Below are 21,744 nucleotides of genomic sequence, written 5' to 3' on the forward strand. Positions count from 1 at the left end.
AAAATCATTCAATACAATAACCAGTCCTCCACAGTATTGTAATGAATGGCATCAAAAACACATAAGACTGATAAGAAAGAACAATTACTAAAAGTGGAGAGAGAGAGAGAGAGAGAGAGAGAGAGAGAGGAAACTAGTTCTGACATTCAAAATAATGTATGTATGTACAGACTTTTGAATTTATTAATATTTTGGGAGCTCGCTCGTATATAAGGGTGTCCGTAAGTCAGGTGTTCATAACCCGAGGATGGCCTGCAACAATCTTTTACAGCGCGCAGATCTGGGGGCAGGGTTTAAGAGTTATCAGGGATTGGGCTTCCTTTCTGCTCCATTAGAGACCCTGCCACCAACCAGCCAATGTCTCTGGAGGCTGGGGTGCTGACAGCCCCCCGCTTTTGGCTCTGACAACCATGGACACAGCTGAACAACAGGCAGCAACTGCAGAGAGGAGTGGAGCTAGCTCTGGCCCATTGTGAATCTGCAAGAGCAGACCTCGGCAGAGGAAGTGAGGAGAAACTGACTACAGCATTACTCAACTAAATCACAGCTCAGAACTGCTGGAAAACTCGTGCTTACTGGTGTGAGTGCAGGATAATCTCAGCTTGATGGCTTCTGCTGTGCACACTCATATGCTCATCATTTGGATTTATACACAAGACCTGAATCTGCCAGCTTCCTCTTTTTGGGACTACAAGTTAAGTTCCTTTGAAGTTCATCTTACAAATTTCAAAACCTCTTCCTCTGAAGTTACTGCAAAGTCTGAGGGTTGTGTGCAAACCCAAGAGGATCACAGTGATTACAGTGGACCAGAATTACCAGTGGTGGGCACTAAGACCCAGGAGGAAGAGCAGACCAGTGGTCTAAAAATACTTAGCCTTTTTACATTTAACTGGACACCAACTACAGGAACCTAGGGTCAAAGGCCAATAAGAAATCCACTGAGGAGCGTGGGAGAGGTACTGGAGGGCAATTCGTGCATTCCACGCCAGGTTCAGGAGAGCGGGGGGAATGAGAGGAGGACAAACAAACAGCTCCTGGACTTCCATTCAGGGGTGTGGGAGCCTCGCTCTGTTTTTTACCAGTGTTCACTCACACCCCGATGAGCTTTTCAACTGGCGATCATGAAGTTATTTCACTGCAGATTCTGTTATTTCAAGTACAGCAGGGAGAGAGCAAGCCTTACATAACATTGAATATAAGGAGGCCGTTTCTAGGACACGTGAATAGTCCTGTTGTGCGGGGGCCAGGCAGTCAGTGCAGATTATGAATATTAATGATTTGGTAATGTGCTGCGCTCATCTCTGAAATTCTAATATTAGAAACAATTAAGCACTGCTCTCAAATCAAATACCTCAGGGAATTATGTGAGTGCAAATTTGATGAGATGCTTTCTGACAGAACTGAGATGAACCCTCCTGTAGAACTGGCTCACAGTGAAGCCCTCTCCCCTCCCCCCTTCCCTCAGTTAACCCATGGAGTGTTTGAAGCATTCTGTGTACATGCAGCTATGTAACATGCATTGAACACAATGCAAATCAGAGGGCACCAAGTTCCAGCTGGGCTGAGGAATTCAAGGCTCTTGGCCATATAATACATTCACCAGATAGTCTCAGGCAACAAGCCTTGCTATAATATCTAATTTAACAGCCACAGTGGGTTGCATTCAATCTTCACTAGATGCTGAGGTGTTGCTCACAGAACAAGGGGAAGGCTCCCGATGCTGGAACCAAGAACAGGAATGCCATTCTTTTGGTCGAACAATGCATGCAGAGAATTGACACCAACCTGACACAGTAAGGCTGGCTTCTTCGCTATGCCTTGTGTTGGCAGTATTGGCAGCCACACAGTGGTAGATTCCACTGTCTTCTTCTCCCACTCGTGTAATCTGGAGGACCCCCGTGGGTAGAAAGGTAAACCTGGAAGATAAGTGGGGGAGCTTCAGTTATGGTCCTTCCAAGAACAGGCTTTCTATCAAACACAGAATCCATTGATATGAACCAGGTGATTTTCATTCCCACGTAAACCAGAGATAATTTCATTTTCTTCATGAAGATATGAAAACGAGAACCACTCTAGCTTTTCCTGCCACACAGTGGGGTTGCTGGCGACCTAACTCCACATCATTGTCTTTTCCCAATATCCCTTAACTCCTGTGGAAGTATCAGTGTCAGATTTAAAATTGAAACTTATTCTGGCATCAACTCTTGTTTGCGATAGAGAGTTGATGCAAGATTAAGTTTTACTTTTAAATCTGAGAATGATACTTCTGCATAGTGCTTTTAGAAAGGCTTGACTTTAAACAATGTGTCCTTGTCCCGGACCCCCAGACAATGTAAATATCTTTGCTCCATCTACACCATCCATTTCCCTTAATTTCACGCAATATCTTAACCTTCCAAATTTCAGAGAATTCTAACCTACTTTGTGTAATCTCTCCCCATAATTTAACTTAAATTGAACTCCCTCCAAAGCCACTGTATCCTTCCCAGAGAGTAGGGTCTAGATAAGATAAAATAAGATATCTTTATTAGTCACATGTACATTGAAACACACAGTGAAAAGCAGCTTTTGCGTAGAGTGTTCTGGGGGTAGCCCACAAGTGTCGCCACGCTGCCGGCGGCAACATAGCATGGCCACAGCTTCCTAACTCATATGTCTTTGGAAAGTGGGAGGAAACCAGAGCACCCAGAGGAAACCCACGCAGACACGGGGAGAACGTACAAACTCCTTACAGACAGCAGCCTGAATTGAACCCGGGTCGCTGGTGCTGTAAAGCATTACGCTAACCGCTACACTACCGTGCCTGTCTCTAGAAATGGTTCAACCAATGTTTTGTAACATAATTTCCATCTCTTTATTCTCTAGTCCTCTGGATGTAAAGGCCCATTTGTTTTTTTAATAGTTTCTGAATGGATCCACGCCTGGGTTTAATCTGTAAATGGACACAAACACAGCCTATTGAGCTCAATTCCAAACATCTCAATTTATTAGAGATGGCCACCTGCCTCTACTAAGGCAGATAGTCCTATCCATGTCTCTGGGTTGGTGACTACCTGACGTACTGGTTCTCCTTAAATAGTTCCAGGTACAAAGATTTCAGTTTTCATACTTACTAATATTTTGTGTTTTAAATTGGCAAATACGTGGATGTAGTAACAATTTCCTCCATTAAATGGTGCTGTTGTACCCTGCCTATGGCTTTTGCCATTTTATTCGTTAATCTTTCCTTTTGGAAGTTATCGTTCACCTTCTTTCAATATATTTTTCATGCAGAAGTAATAGACATTAGCGTGGGTATAAAATTAAATCCTGACCCTAATCTGACACAACCACAGCCAATCCAAACCCCACCCAACCACAGCCAATCTAAACCACACCCACCATCAGCCAATCCAAACCCCACCCAACCTCAGCCAATCCAAACCACACCTAACCACAGCCAATCCAAACCCCACCCACCATCAGCCAACCCAAACCCCACCCACCATCAGCCAATCCAAAGCCCACCCAACCTTCATCCAATCACAGTCAACGCAAACCTCGCCCAATCACTATTGATCTGAACCTGACCCACTACAACCAATCCCCAAATTCCATCCAACTATAGCCAATCTGAACCACAGCTGACTGCAACCAATCTGAACCCCACCTGAGCCCAACTATTTACAATATTTTCCATACCCAACCTGACCCAATGTGCAGTAATACTAAACAAATCAGCCTGACCTGGATAAAATGCTGAGTTGTGCCCCACACCCTGACGTAGTGTTTCATCAGAACATACGGCCAGCCTGACCTGACCCCAACACACATGGCCAGGTCCTGCTAGGCTCAGGTTATGCTGTCAGGCTCTTGTGTGAGCCAGTGATCTGGAATTCACTGTGTGAATGGGAGAAGGGGATGAAAGGAAACTCAGTCACGACTTTCAAACAAGGAATTAGACAAGGGACAAAATTTGCAGGGAAAGAGCCAAGGAATGAGACTAACTGCACTGCTATCACAGTTTCAGCAGGCAGAATGGCCTCATTCTGTGCTGTTATCATTGCACATTAAGGAGAATGCCTGGTTATTTCAACAGATGTTGCTGCAGTTGTATGAAATCCACATTTCCTGGAGCCCATCCTTATGGTTTGTTGGGATGACTGGCTGAGGTGTGCGGGTCGACTCGATGGCCCTGATCTCTCGTTCTGCTGAGGGATGCTACCTCGCTGTCTGCGGGTGGAGATCAAATGTCCTCCACTAGGGGCCCAGATGTACCTTGCGTACACCTTCAACAGCTTGTGCATGTAGCAGAATCCCATTCGTTTGAATGGAGTTGTCAACCTTACGGTCATAAGAGGATGGTCTGAGGTTGGGGAGGGGGGAATAGCAAGATCCAACACCCTGAGGCCGACACCTCTGCTTGGTGGGATGCCTATGGCAACAAAGTCTCCAGTCCTATAGGATCTGCTGGTCATTAAAAAGTAGTTGCGGCCACAGAAACTTTATCAGCAGATTGGATTGAGCATGATCCAGCCCATTATTTTAACTAAATAAACTGAAAACAAAAATCCTCTGCATTGCACCCTGGTTTTATTCATTCTGTGGTATCATCCATTCACTAACAATTATTCTTCAGTCAGCCCAATGACAGAAGGTGTCAAAGCATCTGTATTCCTGCATCTATTTTTCAAGTATTCTCTCCAGTCTAGTCAAGGACCATCTACCTGTTCTCTGACATCCACTAATTCTGCTAATAGAGCCACTGCCTCACAGCGCCTGAGACCCGGGTTCAATCCTGACCTCGGGTGCTGTCTGTGTGGAGTTTGCACATTCTCCCTGTGACCATGTGGGTTTCCTCTGGGTGCTCCAGTTTCCTCCCACATCTCAAAGACGTGAGGGCTGGCAGGTTATCTGACCACTGTAAATTGTCCCTAGTGAGTAGTAGAATCTGGGAGGAGCTGATGAGAATGCGGGCAGATTAAAAATTGAGATTAACGTATGTTTAGTGTAAATGGGTGGTTGATGGTCGGCGGGGACTTAGTGAGGCGGAGGGTCTGTTTCCAGGTTGTATCTCTCTATAACTTCTATTCTGGAGCTGGCCACAAGAAAGTAAATGGAAGTGCAGCCATTGACTTTCCCTCTGATTTTCTCTTCCTATCAGGAAGTGTCTAGTGTTTGTTTGGCTTGGAGATCAGGAAGGCACCAAGAGAGAATTTGTGACTGTGAACCTATGCCCTGGTGATATTGTGCATTTCAAACAGTTTCTCAATAAGAACTGTGCCCCATGTGGAATAACTAAAGAACAAAGTTGCCCATGAAGACAATCTTCTTCCATCTTGCAAACACCTTCAGTTTGGTGTCGCATTCTTCTTTGAGGAACTACCTGTAAGTGGGGTGGAAACTTCTTTTCAATTACGATGCTGTCAGATATGTGGGGCAACTTGGATCTGTAGTCTTGCTGCTTCTCACTTGCCTTGTTTTTGGATGATTTCAGTCAATTATTATGGGGAATTAGAATCATGTGACCTCCAAGGAGGAAAACTGGAACTCAAGGACATTGACTCAAGGTAACTCAGAAGGCAAAAACACAAATAGGGGAATTCTAGTCTCTCTGGAATTTAATGCAGACTTTGGGCTTGAGTAGAGACCATAGAGTTTTGTGGTGACTGTTTATTCTGAGTAGAGAAGTCATTGACCACTGGGCTAGGGATAGATTACAATTATGCAGATTTATGGCTTAAAAGGTGGACATTCTGCCCATCACATCCCTGTCAGCTAAAAACAAAGACTTTCCAGAGCAATTCTAATTCCCAGCTCCTGCTCCACAGCTCTGTAGGTTAGACCATGTCAGTTGCTTCCTCCAGCCTTTCAGTCCGTGAATTCCAGACCCACACCATTCTTTGGATGAAATACTTTTCCCCTGCTCCCCTCCAATCCTCCTTAAATCCATGGCCCCTGTTCATTAGGTCCTTCTTCCTCAACCTGTCCAAGCCTCTCATAATGTTATACACCTCGATTAAAACTCCCCTCAGCCTCTTTTGTTTCCAAGAAAATAAGCCAGCGTGTCCAATCTCTCCTCACAACTGACTGTGGAGTTCCAGTTGTGGGCATGCTATGTTGGCGCCGGAAGCGTGGCGACACTTGTGGGCTGCCCCCAGGACACTCTACACAAAAGACGCATTTCACTGCGTGTTTCGATGTACATGTGACTAATAAAGAAATCTTATCTTATTACCCTGAGAGGAATTTGGAACTCTGTGTTGCAGAGATTGTATCATTCCAGGAGTATTCATTCTGAAGTGCTTGCTTCTGCTTTGATATTTTTTTCAATGATAAACAAGAACAATGACATTATAACTCAGCAAAGTCAGTGTTCTTCCTCCTGTCTGCTCACACTGTTAAGGGAGAGTCAGGGTTGATAGAACTGAACAAGCCATGGCTTGGGATGTACAGTACCTAGAGTCATAGCGTCATACAGCACAGAAACAGACCCTTTGGTCCAACTCATCCATGCCAACTAAGATGCCCTTTTAAGATTTAAGATTTCTTTATTAGTCACATGTACATCAAAACACACAGTGAAATGCATCTTTGCGTAGAGTATTCTGGGGGCAGCCCGCAAGTGTCGCCGCGCTTCCGGCACCAACTTAGCATGCCCACAACTTCCTAACCTGTACGTCTTTGGAATGTGGGAGGAAACCGGAGCACCCGGAGGAAAGCTATTCCCATTTGCTCATGTTTGACCCATATACTTCTAAACCTTTCCTATCACCTACCTGTCATCACTTGGTTCAAGAGGCCTGCGATTCTTCAGCCACATGATCAGTGGTTCTGGTAAACCATGAATTTGGCACTGAAACCTGGCAACGCCGCCTTCCTCCACAACCATCGACTGAGGCTGCACATGGAATGGAGACAGAGCTGGGACAAAACGAGAGTCAGCGTTAGGAACATTGAACACAGAAGACAAGTGTTTCCTTTTGTGGTTGTACTAGAAGTGATAAGTTGTTCATTAATATTTCAACAGGAAAGCAATCTGGCAGCACCCAGTCTCTGCTGCACTTTGTCCTCCCTGTGCAGATCCTAGAGAGGTAGCAAGGAATATTACGCAGCACATAAACCCCTCTGAGATTCCTACACTGCCTGTGGAGTTTGCATCGCACTGTTCGGCTGCATATGTGTTCCCTCGATAATCAAGAACAATCCTTGCAGCAGATGACAACATTTACATTGCGCCTCCTGGAAAGGTTAGCGAATGATGAGGATGGATTTTCCTATATCCCTGACATCTCCTCCTGTTCCTGTGGGAAACAGCACAAATTAGATGAAAGCTCACTCCAAAACAGCTGCATTCTGCAGTTTTATACAAGGCCAACTGAAAGGCAATATTGCATATTAAATAATAATGCTTAGGATTTATGGAGCGATTTTATTAAAGTTCCATACCAAATACAGAAGGCTGCGCATGGGGTTACATATGAGGAACACAATAGGGCCATAAATCATTGGGAAATCATAATCCAAGACACAATGGACCAACTAACACAGGGAGATTCAGAGATAAAGGTATTATATACTAACTAATACTGCTGACTATACTGTGCTATTCTACGTTGAATTTCTCAGTATAATACTGACACACAACAGGCTGCTCACTACAATACACCACACTGCTCGTTATACTGTTATATTGTACAGAAAGTTCTCTATGTTGTTACTTTACATACTGAACTACTCATAACAAGACTGATGTACACCACATTGCTCATTCTGATGGTATATTGTACACCTGGCTGCACACCGTAACACATTGTCGTACACAACACTGCTGATTATAATGTTTTACCGTACACCTCCCTGTTCAGCATCCGACTCTATTATAAACTGGACTGCTCACCATTAGACTGAAATACAATGCTGGTAATGCTCTATTGTACAACATGCTGCTCACTATACTGCTCTGTAATACACTACACTGTTCCTGATAATCAGAAGATCACAAGACAAAGGAGCAGAAGTAGGCCACTCGGCCCATCGAGTCTGCTCCATCACTTTACCATGAGCTAAACTATTCTCCCATCTAACCCCAATTTCCGACCTTTTCCCCATATCCCTTGATACCCTGACTAATTAGATACCTATCAATCTCCTCCTTAAACACCCCCAATGGTCGGGCCTCCACAGCTGTATGTGGCAATGAATTCCATAAATCCACAACCCTCTGGCTAAATAATGTTTTAATGTATACCATTATGCCCACTATAATACTTATACACATTGCTCACTGTAAGATTCTGAGATACCTACTATTAACTGTACAATACACTACAGCTGATTTTCACCTAAACAAAGCAGAATGATTAGCTGTAACTGCCTTATATGAGATCAGTAGATTTACTATCCTGTTAATCCCAAGTTAACTTTTACCATTTAAAAAAAATATTGGGACATGCAGTAATTGGGAATACTTAATTCTGTGCTGGAACATTCAATAATTGGGAATGTTTAACCCTGACCCAGGACATGCAGTAATTGGTTATGTTTAACCTTGTCCTGGTACATCCTGCAATTGGGAATGTTTAAATCTGAACTGGGATATTAAGTGATTTAACTCTTTCCTGGGACATTCAATAATCAGGAGGTTTAAATCTGTCTGGGTACATGAAGTAATAGTCCAAGGATTTACAGTAATTGTCCCAGGACAGATATGTTTGTAAATTTAACTCTGTTTTGGGACATAAGGTGGAATGCTTAACTCTATCCCAGGACTTACATGATTGGGATTGTTTATCTCTGTTCTCTAACAGTCACATTTGGGAATGTGTAACTCTGTCCTGAGTCAAACAGGTTTGGGAGTGTTTAATTCTGTCTGGGGACATTCATGTTCAGGAGTGTGTTGTTCGGGCAGTGGTGAAAACATTAGTTGCCCTGCAGCACAAGAAGCAATGTGATCAAAATCTCTGCCTTTTCCCAAACAGCAAGTAAAACCCCAAGTCTTCGATTGAATTCTGTACAAACCGAAGCACTAATTCTATTAAACTAACTGCATTATATCCACATCAGTCCTTAATTTGAACAAAAAACAATTTCAAAGGCTCCATGTAAACAACCATGTAATGCAAAAATTGAATTATAATTACTTTAAGAAATGCTTTGAAAGGCTGAACTAAGGACACATCTCTTCTGACTTGGAAAAGTCAGTGCTGGTGAAAAATAAGAGCTTAGGGCACAGTCCTGACCTGCACACTGACATGTTACAGCAACCTTTTAAGGCCTCAATTTTCATTTATCAAGCTCTGTAAACACCCACTCAAAATCCTCTTACTTCATCAGTCAGTTTTGGGCAGGAATTCAAACCACCCAATATCACTGCTGCTCAGCTGAGGTGCTTGTCCATTGATCAGTTGGGAGTTAGAAGACTGTGGATTTAACTCCTTTAAGAAGTACACACACAAATGTTCATGGTTCTGGTAAATGCTGCTGGTGAGAGTCTTTCTTTCACTAGTTTGCCAGCACAATTCAACAATGCATTGCCTAGAATTTTATAAACATGTAAAACATTTGTTGCCCTGGAGCATAATGAACAAACCAGAGAGGCAGTGATTGAAATCTCTGCCAATTCACAAACAGCAAGTATGTCTCCAAGCCTTTGATCGAATTCTGCACAAACCAAAGGACTAATTCTATTAAAATAATAGCATTATTCACTTTGGTAACTGACCATTTTCCCTGTTTCAGAAAAGGAAAGGGCAGTTGGTGCCTGAAACTCTCTGGAGACACAAGAGACTGCAGATGCTGGAATCCGGAGCAATAAACAAACTACTGGAGGAACTCAGCGGGTCGAGCAGCATCCGTGGAGGCAAAGGGAGAGTCGATGTTTAGGGTCGGGGCCCTGCATCAGGACTGGCAAACAGTCAATCCCTCCTGATGCAGGGTCTGGACCCAAAAGGTTGATGATCCCTTTCCCTCCACAGATCCTGCTCGACCCACTGAGTTCCTCCAGCAGTTTGTTTTTTTTGCTCCTGAAACTGTTTTCTATGCTTTTCAGCAAGAACCCTGGTCACCAGCACTGCAGGAGTATAAAGACTTACTTCAACACTTTGGGCATGAGTACCACACTGTCAAAGATGATGTCCTTGGGACGTGATATAAAACTGAAGTCTCTCCATTCCACTGATTCGAAGCGTACTGAAAAATCACACAGCACTGCAGGGAGAAGGAATCTCTCCTGGTGTCCAGGAGACTTCTCTTTTCTTAAACACCACCAGCACAGGATATTGTATTCAGAAGATTGTCTTCTGCAAAATTGGCAACTCCAGTTGCCTTCATGAAGTGGCCACATTTCAAAGTAATTCATTGCAATGTGAAGCACTTTACGGTCTTTCTGTAAGATGTGACAATACACTATGCATTTTCAAGCTTTTCATTCTTATCCTTGTATGTCACAGTTTCACTGGTAATTAGTGCTTTCTCTGTGTATCTGACACAGACTCAGTTTAATTAGTTCAGGGTTGGAGACCACATACACTGAGTCACGATTCAAGCTCTCGTCATGCAGCTGAAATCAGTCATAAAGCAATTCTTGGATCACTAAGTTTGCGTCATTTGAATTACGCTGCAAATAATGATCCAGAAAAACAATTCCATATGGTGAATGAGCTGGAAGATCATTTCCAACCTTCCAGAGGTCAGTGCTGTTCAGGTACAAAAACTCTGCATCATTAGTCATTGGCACTCTAGCAGAGTGAAGAACATTGAGATGAACATTCCAGAGCGTTCACATGGATCCTCCCATGAACTCAGAATATCACAAAGCACTTTACAAGTGGAATGGCACATTAATTTGGCAAGCAGTGGTACATCAATGAGGGCTCCCTGGTGAAAACAGTGAATTATCTGCAAACAGAAAAATAATCTATTTTAATCTGTTGACTGAAGGAAAACGGTGACCAGGATTTGGTGATCTGGGAGAAAGACCAGAGTGGTAGGGAGTGTAACATTATGGATATTGTGATAAACCCAAATTATTGTCTGGGAATTCTCTCAATGGATATTAAAAAATATTTAAGATTAAGATATCTTTATTAGTCACATGTACATCAAAACACACAGTGAAATGCACCTTTGCGTAGAGTGTTCTGGGGGCAGCCTGCAAGTGCTGCTGGCACCAACATAGCATGCCTACAACTTTCTAACCCATACATCTTTGGAAAGTGGGAGGAAACCGGAGCACCCGGAGGAAACCCACGCAGACACGGGGAGAACGTACAAACTCCTTACAGACAGCTGCCGGAATTGAACCCAGGTTGCTGGTACTGTAATAGCGTTACGCTAACTGCTACACTACCATGCCTGCCCACAAAAACGAGAACTGTTCCTCATTTCATTCTCCAGATCTGTTTTGAACAACACAAATACAAGATGTCTCCTTCTGATTGAGGGTGAAGGAAAATAAACTCAAGGTAGTGGTGAAATGAACACCCTGCCTGTCTTGTAATACTGATCGAAACAGGCATCTGTCTCCAATGCTTCATAAATCACTAACTGTTGGCATGGGAGGTTCTGGGGTAATTAATGGATGAAGTAAGGCATTAAATGAAATATATGCAGAGTGACGGAATAGCAGACTCAGTCAGCACTTCAGTTGTGAAAACAGCCACAATACAAAGAACAAGTCTCCTTGAAGACTGTACAGAAATGTTTCTAAGCTTCTGAAATGGATGAACCATGAGAAGTAAAACAATGCACAGAAACAACACACCATTCATTGGGGAGAAAAACTGACAGCTAATTAAACCAGGATCCAATTGACAACAACTCACTGCTGTATCACATTAACATGAACTCCTCAAACAGCATTGCAGAACAGCAGCCATGGAACATGGATCACGGAAGAGATACAGACACCTCTGTGACATTCCCAATAATGTATTCTGTCTTTTCAACATTTGCATTTAATTAAGTTACATTTTCACCGAGGAAGCTGCAACTCTGAATGTTAGAAAGGATAATGATGGCAGAGAAAGAAAATTTGATTAAAATGCTCTTCTTTATGAAGGAAATAAAAGTAGATAAAGAGAGACATAGAAATAGATAGATCAATGGATAGAACTAGGAGTTTGAGGAGTAGGGCTAACTAGGTATAGATAGATGGGCAGACAGATAGGTAGATAAGTATAGCTAGATAGTTAGACAGGCAGACAGAGAGAAAGGCAGATAGATAGATAACTAGATAGAAAAAGCTAAAAATTTAGTACAATTAAACTTGGGTATTAGTAATGCACTATTGCACTAGTTTCGAGAACCAGAGCTTTATTGTATAAATGGGCTCAGAGCATTGTTCAGATATAAGTACTGACCATTTTCTAACTTTATAGTGTTGTCCAACACTTTGATCACTGACTCTTGTTTAAAAGCTCCCAGTGGGAAATTACTGGGAACTATAAAATGTTGAATGGAGTAAAGCATTGAATGAGTGGGTACAAGTCACAAACTTCCGATTGATCTTTTATACTTTACTGTACTTTTGGTTCACAGTTCCAATAGATATCTAAATTATTTTACACAAAGCGCATATATCTTGGCTAGGCCTTGCAAAGGGCAGGGCAGGAAAATGGAGTGCAGCTGAAAGCCATTAGCATCAGGGTCCAAAGGTCGTCCAGCAGCAGGGAAGAAGTACCTAAGATGGATGATCCTGGTCCCCTCCTCAATCTTCGAGCAAGAGCAGGACATTTTTTTTAAGAAAGAGAATCGTTAGGGCATGGGATCTGCCACCAGAACAGCATCAGAAACAAAATTAGAAAAGGTTTTAAAAGAGAAGTGAAAGGAAAGTATATTTTAGATAGAAAGATGCTTATACCTATGACAAGAGGTCTGGAGAATGGACGATGTGGAAAACATTTGTTGAAAGTCAGCTTGGGCACAGCTAACCATCACAATCATTCCCAAATCCTAGAGCTCCCATGGGCAAAAGTAAGGCCAAAGATTAGCTCCCAGTTACTGGCTCATACATTGGGTGAAACACAAATAATGACTCCAAGGCAATGAAAAGGAACATTAGAATTACTGGGCAAGCAAAGACAAGTCTCACTAATTCACCATCTATATCCTGGCGGACACATGATACAGTGACAGTGAAGCTGTTGACTAATCCTTCTAATCAATCTCTCTATCAGTTAAAGTAGAATAGACCCATGCATGATGCTAATGGTAGAGAGGTTAGAAACCAATGTCCAAAGTCATCCCTATCTTCCCAAGAATGTTACACAAATCTGTGCTTAGAAAGTCATAACTGTTCAGCAGCACAAAAATCTGAAGCAAATGGAATTGGATCTGAGAGAAGAAGCATGCGTGCAGTCGCTGCCTTAAAAAAAGAGGACACACAGATGCTGGAATCTGGAGCAACAAACAATCTGCTGGAGGAACTCAGAGGGTCGACCCATTGAACTAACCTAGCAGATTCTTTGTCGCTGCTTTAAAGATTGTTTACTGCTATTAAATGACGATGAATTTCATACCCTGCAGTTTCCACATACCACACCCAAAAATGTTATTTTCTGAATTCATTTCTATTTGAATTTAAATTATATTTGAATTCATCAATATGTCCCGCAGGAGCCTGTTCCATAGGTGACCCATTTGCACATTGAAATGTTATGGCTCATTGTTAGGGTAATAGAAAACAAAAGTCAGGACGTTATGTTTTGGTTATATGGGGCATTGATGAGACCACATCTGAAGTATTATGTATGCTATTGGTCTCCTTAATTAAGGGAGGATATTAATACGTTGGAAGCAGATTAAAGAAGGTTTACTAAACCAATAGCTGGAAATGGCGAGCTGTCCTGTGAGGAAAGGCTGGACCATCTAGTCTTGTATCCACTGGAGTTTAGAAGCATGAGAGCTGACTTAACTAACATGTAGAAGATCCCAAGGGGTTTTAACAGGGTGAATGTGGAGAGGATGTCTCCTCATTTGGAGAATCTAGAACCGGTTAAAAATATGTAGTTGCCCATTTAAGATAGAGAAGATGTTCTCTGAAAGTGTCTTGAGTCTTTGGCACTCTCTTCCTCAAACAAGCAGAATCTTTGAATATTTGTAAGACAGAATTGGACCGATTCTTGATAACAAGGGAATGAAAGGTTGCTGCTGGTGGATGGGAATGTGGAGATCAGATCAGGCACCATCATACTGAAGGGTATTCTCTAAAGCAATGCAAAGGGCCATATGGTCTAGTCCTGTTTCTATTTCTTAATTTCCTTATTTATCCTGGTGTTTTAGCCAAAGCGGGTTTTTTATCTACATACCATTTTTGGAATCTTGCTGTGCATAGGTTGACTGCTGCAATCACTTTATTATAACAATGACTACATTTCAACAGTGTTCTCCAGTTACAGGATTACTCTTCAGAATTACTTGGTCATTTATAAATTATTTTAGTATATATTGAAATCATGGAAGTCATGATATAAATGCACATCTTTACTTCTATTGGATATGCAGCTCTTTAGAACTTATTTAGACTGTGGAAGTCACCATATAAATGCAAGTTCCTTCTTGCACAAGTGTGTTTTAAGATGCTTTGATACTAACATGATCTCTGCCTTAATATCCTAGAAGCATTTTAGATAACCAGAATAACAAAAAGTAATTGAACACTTAGTCTAATTTAAGACCAAAGTATATATCTGTGCTTTGTCAGCAGGTAATATGAACACACTGACCAGTCAACTTTTACAATAATCACAGCAATAAACAGACTTTCACATTTGTACTTTTAACAAAGCTGCACTTGTTCTTTCACACATTCCTTCATCTGAGGCCTGGTTGATACCAGATCACGTGCAATGTTCTCTACAATGAAACCAGGAGCACTGTCATGGTTCTACCCTTCATCTAAGTGAAAACTGTACCACCGAGTGCCCTTTCTGGACCCAAGTTGTAGCAAATATTGTTCACTGCGACTTCTGTCTCATCTCTCTACCACACTGGTCTTAGCATGCAATTATTGACAATAACAACTGAACTATAAGATACAAGCCCAATTATTATCACTTAATGATCATCAAGAAATAACAACATGTTAGTTAGATACCAAACAATGTTTAAGTTCTTTCTGTACCCGACATTTTTAGTGGTAACAATTTCTAATAAATTCCTATGAGCACTTTTAATTAAAAAGCTAGAAATTCTAGCAGCAAGTGCAGTAGGTAGAATTGGATGTAACTGCAACGCAATTAAATATCAGGCATCGCTTTTAAGAGGCAATTGATCCAACCACCCACTTTACAATACAACCTGTCAAATTTCTGCCCCGTGTACCTCTTCATCATAACTTATTTGAAGTATTTAATACACCCACGTACAACACTGTAACTCTTCACCATTTCCAACACTGCATTTTAACGAACACTGATATATTTAATGAATTCAGTGTAATACTTTCAGTTATAATCCTTGTCTCTAATTGTGTAACTAATATACTAAATGCTTATAATAACTGACTTCCTCTTTGTAAGTTTAAATATGATTGCCTAGAAAAGCTAGTGCACACAAAGTAGTTGGGCTAGAGACACTGATGCTAGAATCTGGAACAACAAACAATCTGCTGGAGGAACTCAGCAGGTCGAGCAGCATCTGTGGGGGGGGGGGGGGGGGGGGAAGGAATTGTGGACATTTCAGGTCAAAACCCTGCACAGCAGCATGACCCTGTTTCAGTCTAGGGGTCCTTACCGCAAGATTCAGAAACTGGTGCTGAATACTTTTGTAGATGAAGCTGTGGCTCCCAGAACCAAGTCCAAGGGTTTGGTTGGGTTGTTGTAGAGAGCTGGGGAAGGGGGACCATGGGTGTGGAGGAGGATCAGGGGCTGAGGTGTGGTTAGGGACTGTGGACAGGAACAAGGCCTGGGCCATTACGTGATGACAGAGGGTATGAGAGGAAAACAGTTGCTGTAAGCTGTGACCGTAGGGGATCGGAGAGTTGCAGTAAACAGTAGGTTGGGGATTGGGGGGCTGGAACCAATGGTGCATCAGAGGATAAGGGGTTTGGGTCCCAGGCCTTGGAAGGTTGAGGCCTGGGCATCAGAGAATCAGGCCACTTGGAGGAGGGGAAGTGAGGTCAGAGGGACGGGGAGTCAGTGGCCATTTTATGGGGGTGGGGATGGGATGGGCAGGGCCAAAGTAGAAACATTAAGTGAAACTTCCTTTACAGGGATCCCAACCCAGCACTGTCCTGTTAAATCCTTGCTGTTCCAGTTGCTGAGTGATTTTGCTTCTGGGACAACCTGGTCTAACTTCCCCTGCAATGCTCAAGGGGAATATTGTAGAAGAAATGACATCATCCCATGAGAGTTCACTGAGCGATATGATTATAGCAGAGGCTGTTTCTGGCATGGAAATGTTGTCAGGAAGAAATATTCCAGGGAGCAAATAGTTAAATTTCCAGAGTGATGCAAGATGACTTGGAACCGGCTGCTATCAAGTTTCACTCCTAGTAAATTCAGATTTCAACCTTGCAATGTGAAAAAGACTACAGTGGACAATCACATTTCCAGACAAATATTTTTCTAATCTTTCTAACAGTCCCCAAAGAAACAGTCTCTGCAATAATCATCTAATCTCTCATTTAACCCTCACCTCACCTCATCTGATTCCACCCATCACCTACCAGCCCCTGCCTCACCCCTGCCTGTCACCTCTTTATACTGGCTATCTTCCCTCTACACGCCGATGCAGGGTCTCAACCTGAAACATTGACCATCCCTCTGCCTCCACAGATGCTGCTCTACCTGCAGAGTTCCTCCACCAGTTTTTTTTTGCATTCTCACGTAACACTCTGAAACACCTCACCATAAGGACAGCAACAGTCCGAAAAAGGTCAGGGAGTTCTGTAAGATAAACACTTGCTGTACCAGTGATCGCTACATCCCAAAAATGGCTAAATAAAAAAGGAACTCATTTATGCAGATTTTACTGATCTCCCTGACTGTCATTTCTGAGGCTAATGTTGATCTTAATAAACACATGGATAACTGGTGCCTTTCAAGTTAATGTGTACATCTAACAAGATTTACTGCTTTGTCTATGTTACACAGCAATTTAGTAAAACCCATAAAAACAATACAGTAGTCTTAATTGTATTACTGATCATAATCTTAATGGATCTTCAGAGACACTCTGATCCGTACCAGAAACCAGAACCTTAATGAGATTAGGCGGTTAGATCTATCCATTCTGCTTTCTGTATAGAGATTAGGAGTGCTGGACTGTTATTGCAATCTCCCCTCTATACGCTGCTACCCAGCCTGATATTTATCTTATACACAACACTTCAAGTGTCTCCTTCAAATTAAACCAGTGTTCAGACCCAACGTTATTACAGTTATTGTGGCTTTCAAAAATAATCACAAGGGCACAGATCTCAGTGATGTACTTTCTACATCTCAAAGGATATTTGAAGTCAGGTTTAATTTTAAATGTAAAAGATGAAATCAGTAGGTAAAAAGTACCATATATGCATGTAACTTTGGAGAGAATGAGTAACAAACAAATTTTATTCTGGTATACATTTAAACTCAAGAAAACAAGGGACTTGCAGGAAAAAATAATTAATCTTAATAATATTCAGGATTACTTTCAATATTTTACATAACGTTTTGTAAGTTAATCTCTCCTCTGGTCACCCAATCACGGACTTTCCCATCTATTCACTCTTTCCATCCCTCCTTTCTCTGCACCTTAAATCCAATTTATCTCTACGTTTTTCCAGTTCTCTTGAAGGTGGTTTTTATTCATTTATGGGATCAGGGTTTCTCTGGGAGGGACAGTACTTATCACACATCTTTGGTCACTCTTGGGTTGGGAGGGGTAAGCCCCCTTCCTGAACCACTACACTGCTTCAGGTGGAAGTGTCCCCACAGCAGTGTCCCCACAGCAGTGTCACCACAGCAGTGTCCCCACAGCAGTGTCCCCACAGCAGTGTCACCACAGCAGTGTCCCCACAGCAGTGTCACCACAGCAGTGTCCCCACAGCAGTGTCACCACAGCAGTGTCACCACAGCAGTGTCCCCACAGCAGTGTTACCACAGCAGTGTTACCACAGGATTTACACCCAGCTCGGATGAAGGAGTGACAATGTACAGAACTGAAACATAACTCCTTTTCTTTCTCCACCCAGGTAATCCCTGATCTACTGAGTACGTCTAGCCTTCTCTGTTTTTATTTCAAAGATTTATATGGTTTATCAGGTTAGTGATAAGATCCTCATGTAACAGAGAATTGCGGCTGCCCAGTATCAGGCAGCCTGGGTCATTCTGCTGGAGGAGGAATCAGTGATATGTTTGAAGTAGGCCTGGATATAATACCCTCAAAGCCAGATGGTGCTCAGAACCTCACGAGTGCTAAGCAAGGTCTCAAAAGTAATAAGCAGTAAGTGATGTTCATTAGTGTACCATCTGTCATACTGATCCAACCCAGGTAACCAGGGCTCACACCTGAAACCAGTGCAAGATCCACAGTAACAGTAATGGAGTTGGTGGGTTTTTGAAGAAAGTTTGGCCAATGGGCAAAGAGAGGCAGGAGAGGAAAATAGTCAAGATTTCTGTTCATTCCTAGTGGACAAAAGAGAAGGTTTCAGATAAGATAAGATCTCTTCATTAGTCACATGTACATCGAAACACACAGTGAAATGCATCTTTTGTGTAGAGTGTTCTGGGGGCAGCCCACAAGTGTTGCCACGCTTCCAGCGCCAACATAGCACGCCCACAACTTCCTAACCCGTACGTCTTTGGAATGTGGGAGGAAACTGGAGCACCCGGAGGAAACCCACGCAGACACGGGGAGAACGTACAAACTCCTTACAGACAGTGGCCGGAATTGAACCCAGGTCGCTGGCGTTAACTGCTACACTACCGTGCCTGTGGAAAGAGGGCAATAGCCATCTGTGCTCTCAGGACAGTCTAGAGTTTAAGTGTTGTTTCGGTGGGGAAGCAATCTCTTCCTATTTTATGTGGTCCATCACATTTGGTGATGGGTGGGGATACTAGCTGAGTGCCGGATGTAATCAAGCCTCTATCCATTGGTATTACATGGGCATTCACCAGCAAGTGCAACAGTAAAGGTTTTGTCGAGGGCAAGCGAGGTGCATAGTTAAGGATTCGGGGACAGGTTCATTGGCTGAAGTGATTGAGCACATTCATTCACACAGAAACATTTTGAAAGCAGCATGCAGGGCTGTGAATATTGAAACTAGCCTTTTCTCAGATTCAGTTTCACAAGAAAGAAAATATATTTACCCACAGAACTCCAAAATAAAACACTGAACAAATGCAAGAAGTTTGTGCTCATTATAAAGTCTTTGTTACACCGATACCATCCAAACAATCAATACCTTTTTACAGGAGCTGTATCCCCATGCTGCTTACACCTGATTCCCTATTGGATTTCTGTCACTGCAGCCACTGAATCCTCAGAGCAACATCTTGTGATTTTCATCTACTTTTGTTATTTCCTCATATGTTCTCTTCCCTGTGATTGGCTCGGTGCCGTTCCCCAGCTGAGAGGTAGGAGGTTAGCCAAGCAAAGCCCCTCAATGATATTCAGCTGGCTATTTCTACGCATCGATTAAGGCCAGCCCAAGATTCCTCATCTTTAATCCACCCTTCCTCCCTGTGGAGAAGTGGCAAATCCTTACTGCATGATCTCCCACACAACCTCGCCTCAATAAACCCCCAGAACAAAAAAAAACAAACTACTGGAGGAACTCAGCGTGTCAGTCAGCTGTAGAGGGAAATGGAGAGTTGATGTTTCAAGTCAAGACCCTTCATCAGGACTGAAAGAGCAGAAGGAAGGTAGCCAGTATAAAGGCATGGGGGGGGGGGGGAGATGTGGGGCAAGGGATAGGTGGATCCAGCTGAGGAGGGGTGATAGGCAGATGAAGAAGGGAAAAGTGGAACTAATGACACGGAGGTGATAGGTGGAGGCAACAAAGGGCTGCGGCTGATGGAATCTGATAGGAGAGGAAGGTGGAGCATGGAACCAAATAAGGGAGGGGGGGTGGGCAGATGGGAGGGGACCCAGTGGGAGGAGTGTGTGGGTGATGGGCAGATTGAGTGGGTGGAGGAGGAGAAACTGGGTGATAGGGGGCTGGGGTGGAGGGATTGGGAGTGAGTAGGAAGAACTGTGTAGACCAAGAGGAGAGAGGAAGGGACAGAGCAGGTTACCTGAAATTGGAACCCCCACCTTGATAATTGTCCAGGTCTGGGGAAAGACAGTGCACTTTCCCAAGCAGCACACAATGTGCACTCTGGTTCCACTTCCCAACCTTATTAAGGTCCATATGATCTACAACTGGGATCTTTAAAACCCTTATTTTGGCAGAGCAGCAAGATCACAAAGAAAAAGATCTCAGTTGGCCCAGTCCCAAGCTGGTCACCATTTTGTGGATGTGGCCCACTCACACTGCAGAAATCCATTACTTTCAAACAATCCATCGCTAAATGTGTGGATTTGAGATGAGGGAGTCGATAGCCTGTTTGTTGGACTTGTAGAAACAAAACTATAGTCAGTTGCCTCTTCACTCTTAAACACATCTGTCGTGTGGGAGAGGAGGGTGGCAGAGGAATTTTCCAAGGCACTCACACAGACAATATTGATGCAGGAAACTTCAGCCAGTGGCTCTGAATATGTTGTTCCTGCTGAACTCGGCAAAGTAACATATTTAATGCAATAGTTAAGAGGTGATTTATTTCCAAATCTCTCCAGGCACTGCCGTGCAGAATGGGATACAATCTTTAAGCTACGTGCAGAAAAATAAATTACTCAAACAATAATTTGCAAAATGCAAATAAAGGGTTAACGGTGATCATGTCACTGGGAAGTAAGATAGTAAGATGGAAGGGACTGAGGGGCAGGTAGAGGGAGCAGTAACTCGGGAGATTGGGCAGGGTCTTTGAGAGGGGTGGGGCAGGGTCCTTGAGGGGGGTGGGGAAGGCTGCAGGAGCTATGGGGCTGTGCAAGTTCCAGGCGAACTGCAGCCTACAGGGGCTATGATGCAAGATGCTGTTCACTGAGGCTGCACTGTTTACAGCCGCTCACATTCTTCAACACTGTGCTTTCCTAGAAAGCAAATTCTGGCCCTGATGAGTAGCACACTCCGTGACACAGTTCCCCACAAACCCACTGCTGGCAGCCACAGCAGCTCCTTATGAAAGGCTGGCACAGATCCAAGGAAACCCGAGTCAATTAACAGCCATTCTCTGGGAGCTGAGCCAACTTCTGAGTCACGTGACCCGCAGCACAGCCCACATTCCATTCTGTTGAAAGGAGTCCGCACACTGTAAATAGCTGAGCATGGGAAGACCACCCCATTCCGACCAACCCTCCCCAGCACCCCCCCAACCTCACCACCACTACTCCTTCCTGCCTCTTGTCTCTCTGGCAGCCTGCCAAGAATTCACTGCTTCAAAGAGTAAATTCTATGCTTTAGCAGATCAGCTGTAATTCCAAGCATTTCAGAACTTGCCTTCTTGGTGACCAACACACTGCGTAACTGAGCATTCTTTTGCCTGATCATGTGCACTGTCAGGTTTGTGAAGACACGTCTGGAGCAGAAAGCACCAGGACCTCTGCAGGGGAACAGCTGGTTTTCCGTAAGCACCAGAGTCGCCGTGTAATGTTCTAGCCGGGAAAATTTGGTGCGGAGGGTGGAATCCTCACCTCCGAAACAAGAGGTTGTGGGTTCAAATTCCTCTCCAGAGACTTGAT

The 21,744-nt window shown here is 43.3% G+C and overlaps 1 protein-coding gene across 1 annotated transcript in view; it reads right to left on the reverse strand.

Annotated features, from left to right (window-relative positions):
• The window catches only part of igdcc3 (immunoglobulin superfamily, DCC subclass, member 3), a 103,894-nt gene that overhangs the window by 40,926 nt on the left and 41,224 nt on the right, over positions 1 to 21,744 (reverse strand). Inside the window, exons 3-4 of the mRNA XM_052040276.1 lie at positions 6,759 to 6,903; positions 1,786 to 1,916 (exon numbers count right to left, since the gene is read on the reverse strand). Coding sequence (XP_051896236.1) covers positions 1,786 to 1,916; positions 6,759 to 6,903 — 276 coding nt within the window. The remainder of the gene's footprint in view (positions 1 to 1,785; positions 1,917 to 6,758; positions 6,904 to 21,744) is intronic.

This window comes from Pristis pectinata, chromosome 28, assembly GCF_009764475.1.
Source record: "Pristis pectinata isolate sPriPec2 chromosome 28, sPriPec2.1.pri, whole genome shotgun sequence".
In the NCBI taxonomy this organism is placed as follows: domain Eukaryota; kingdom Metazoa; phylum Chordata; class Chondrichthyes; order Rhinopristiformes; family Pristidae; genus Pristis; species Pristis pectinata.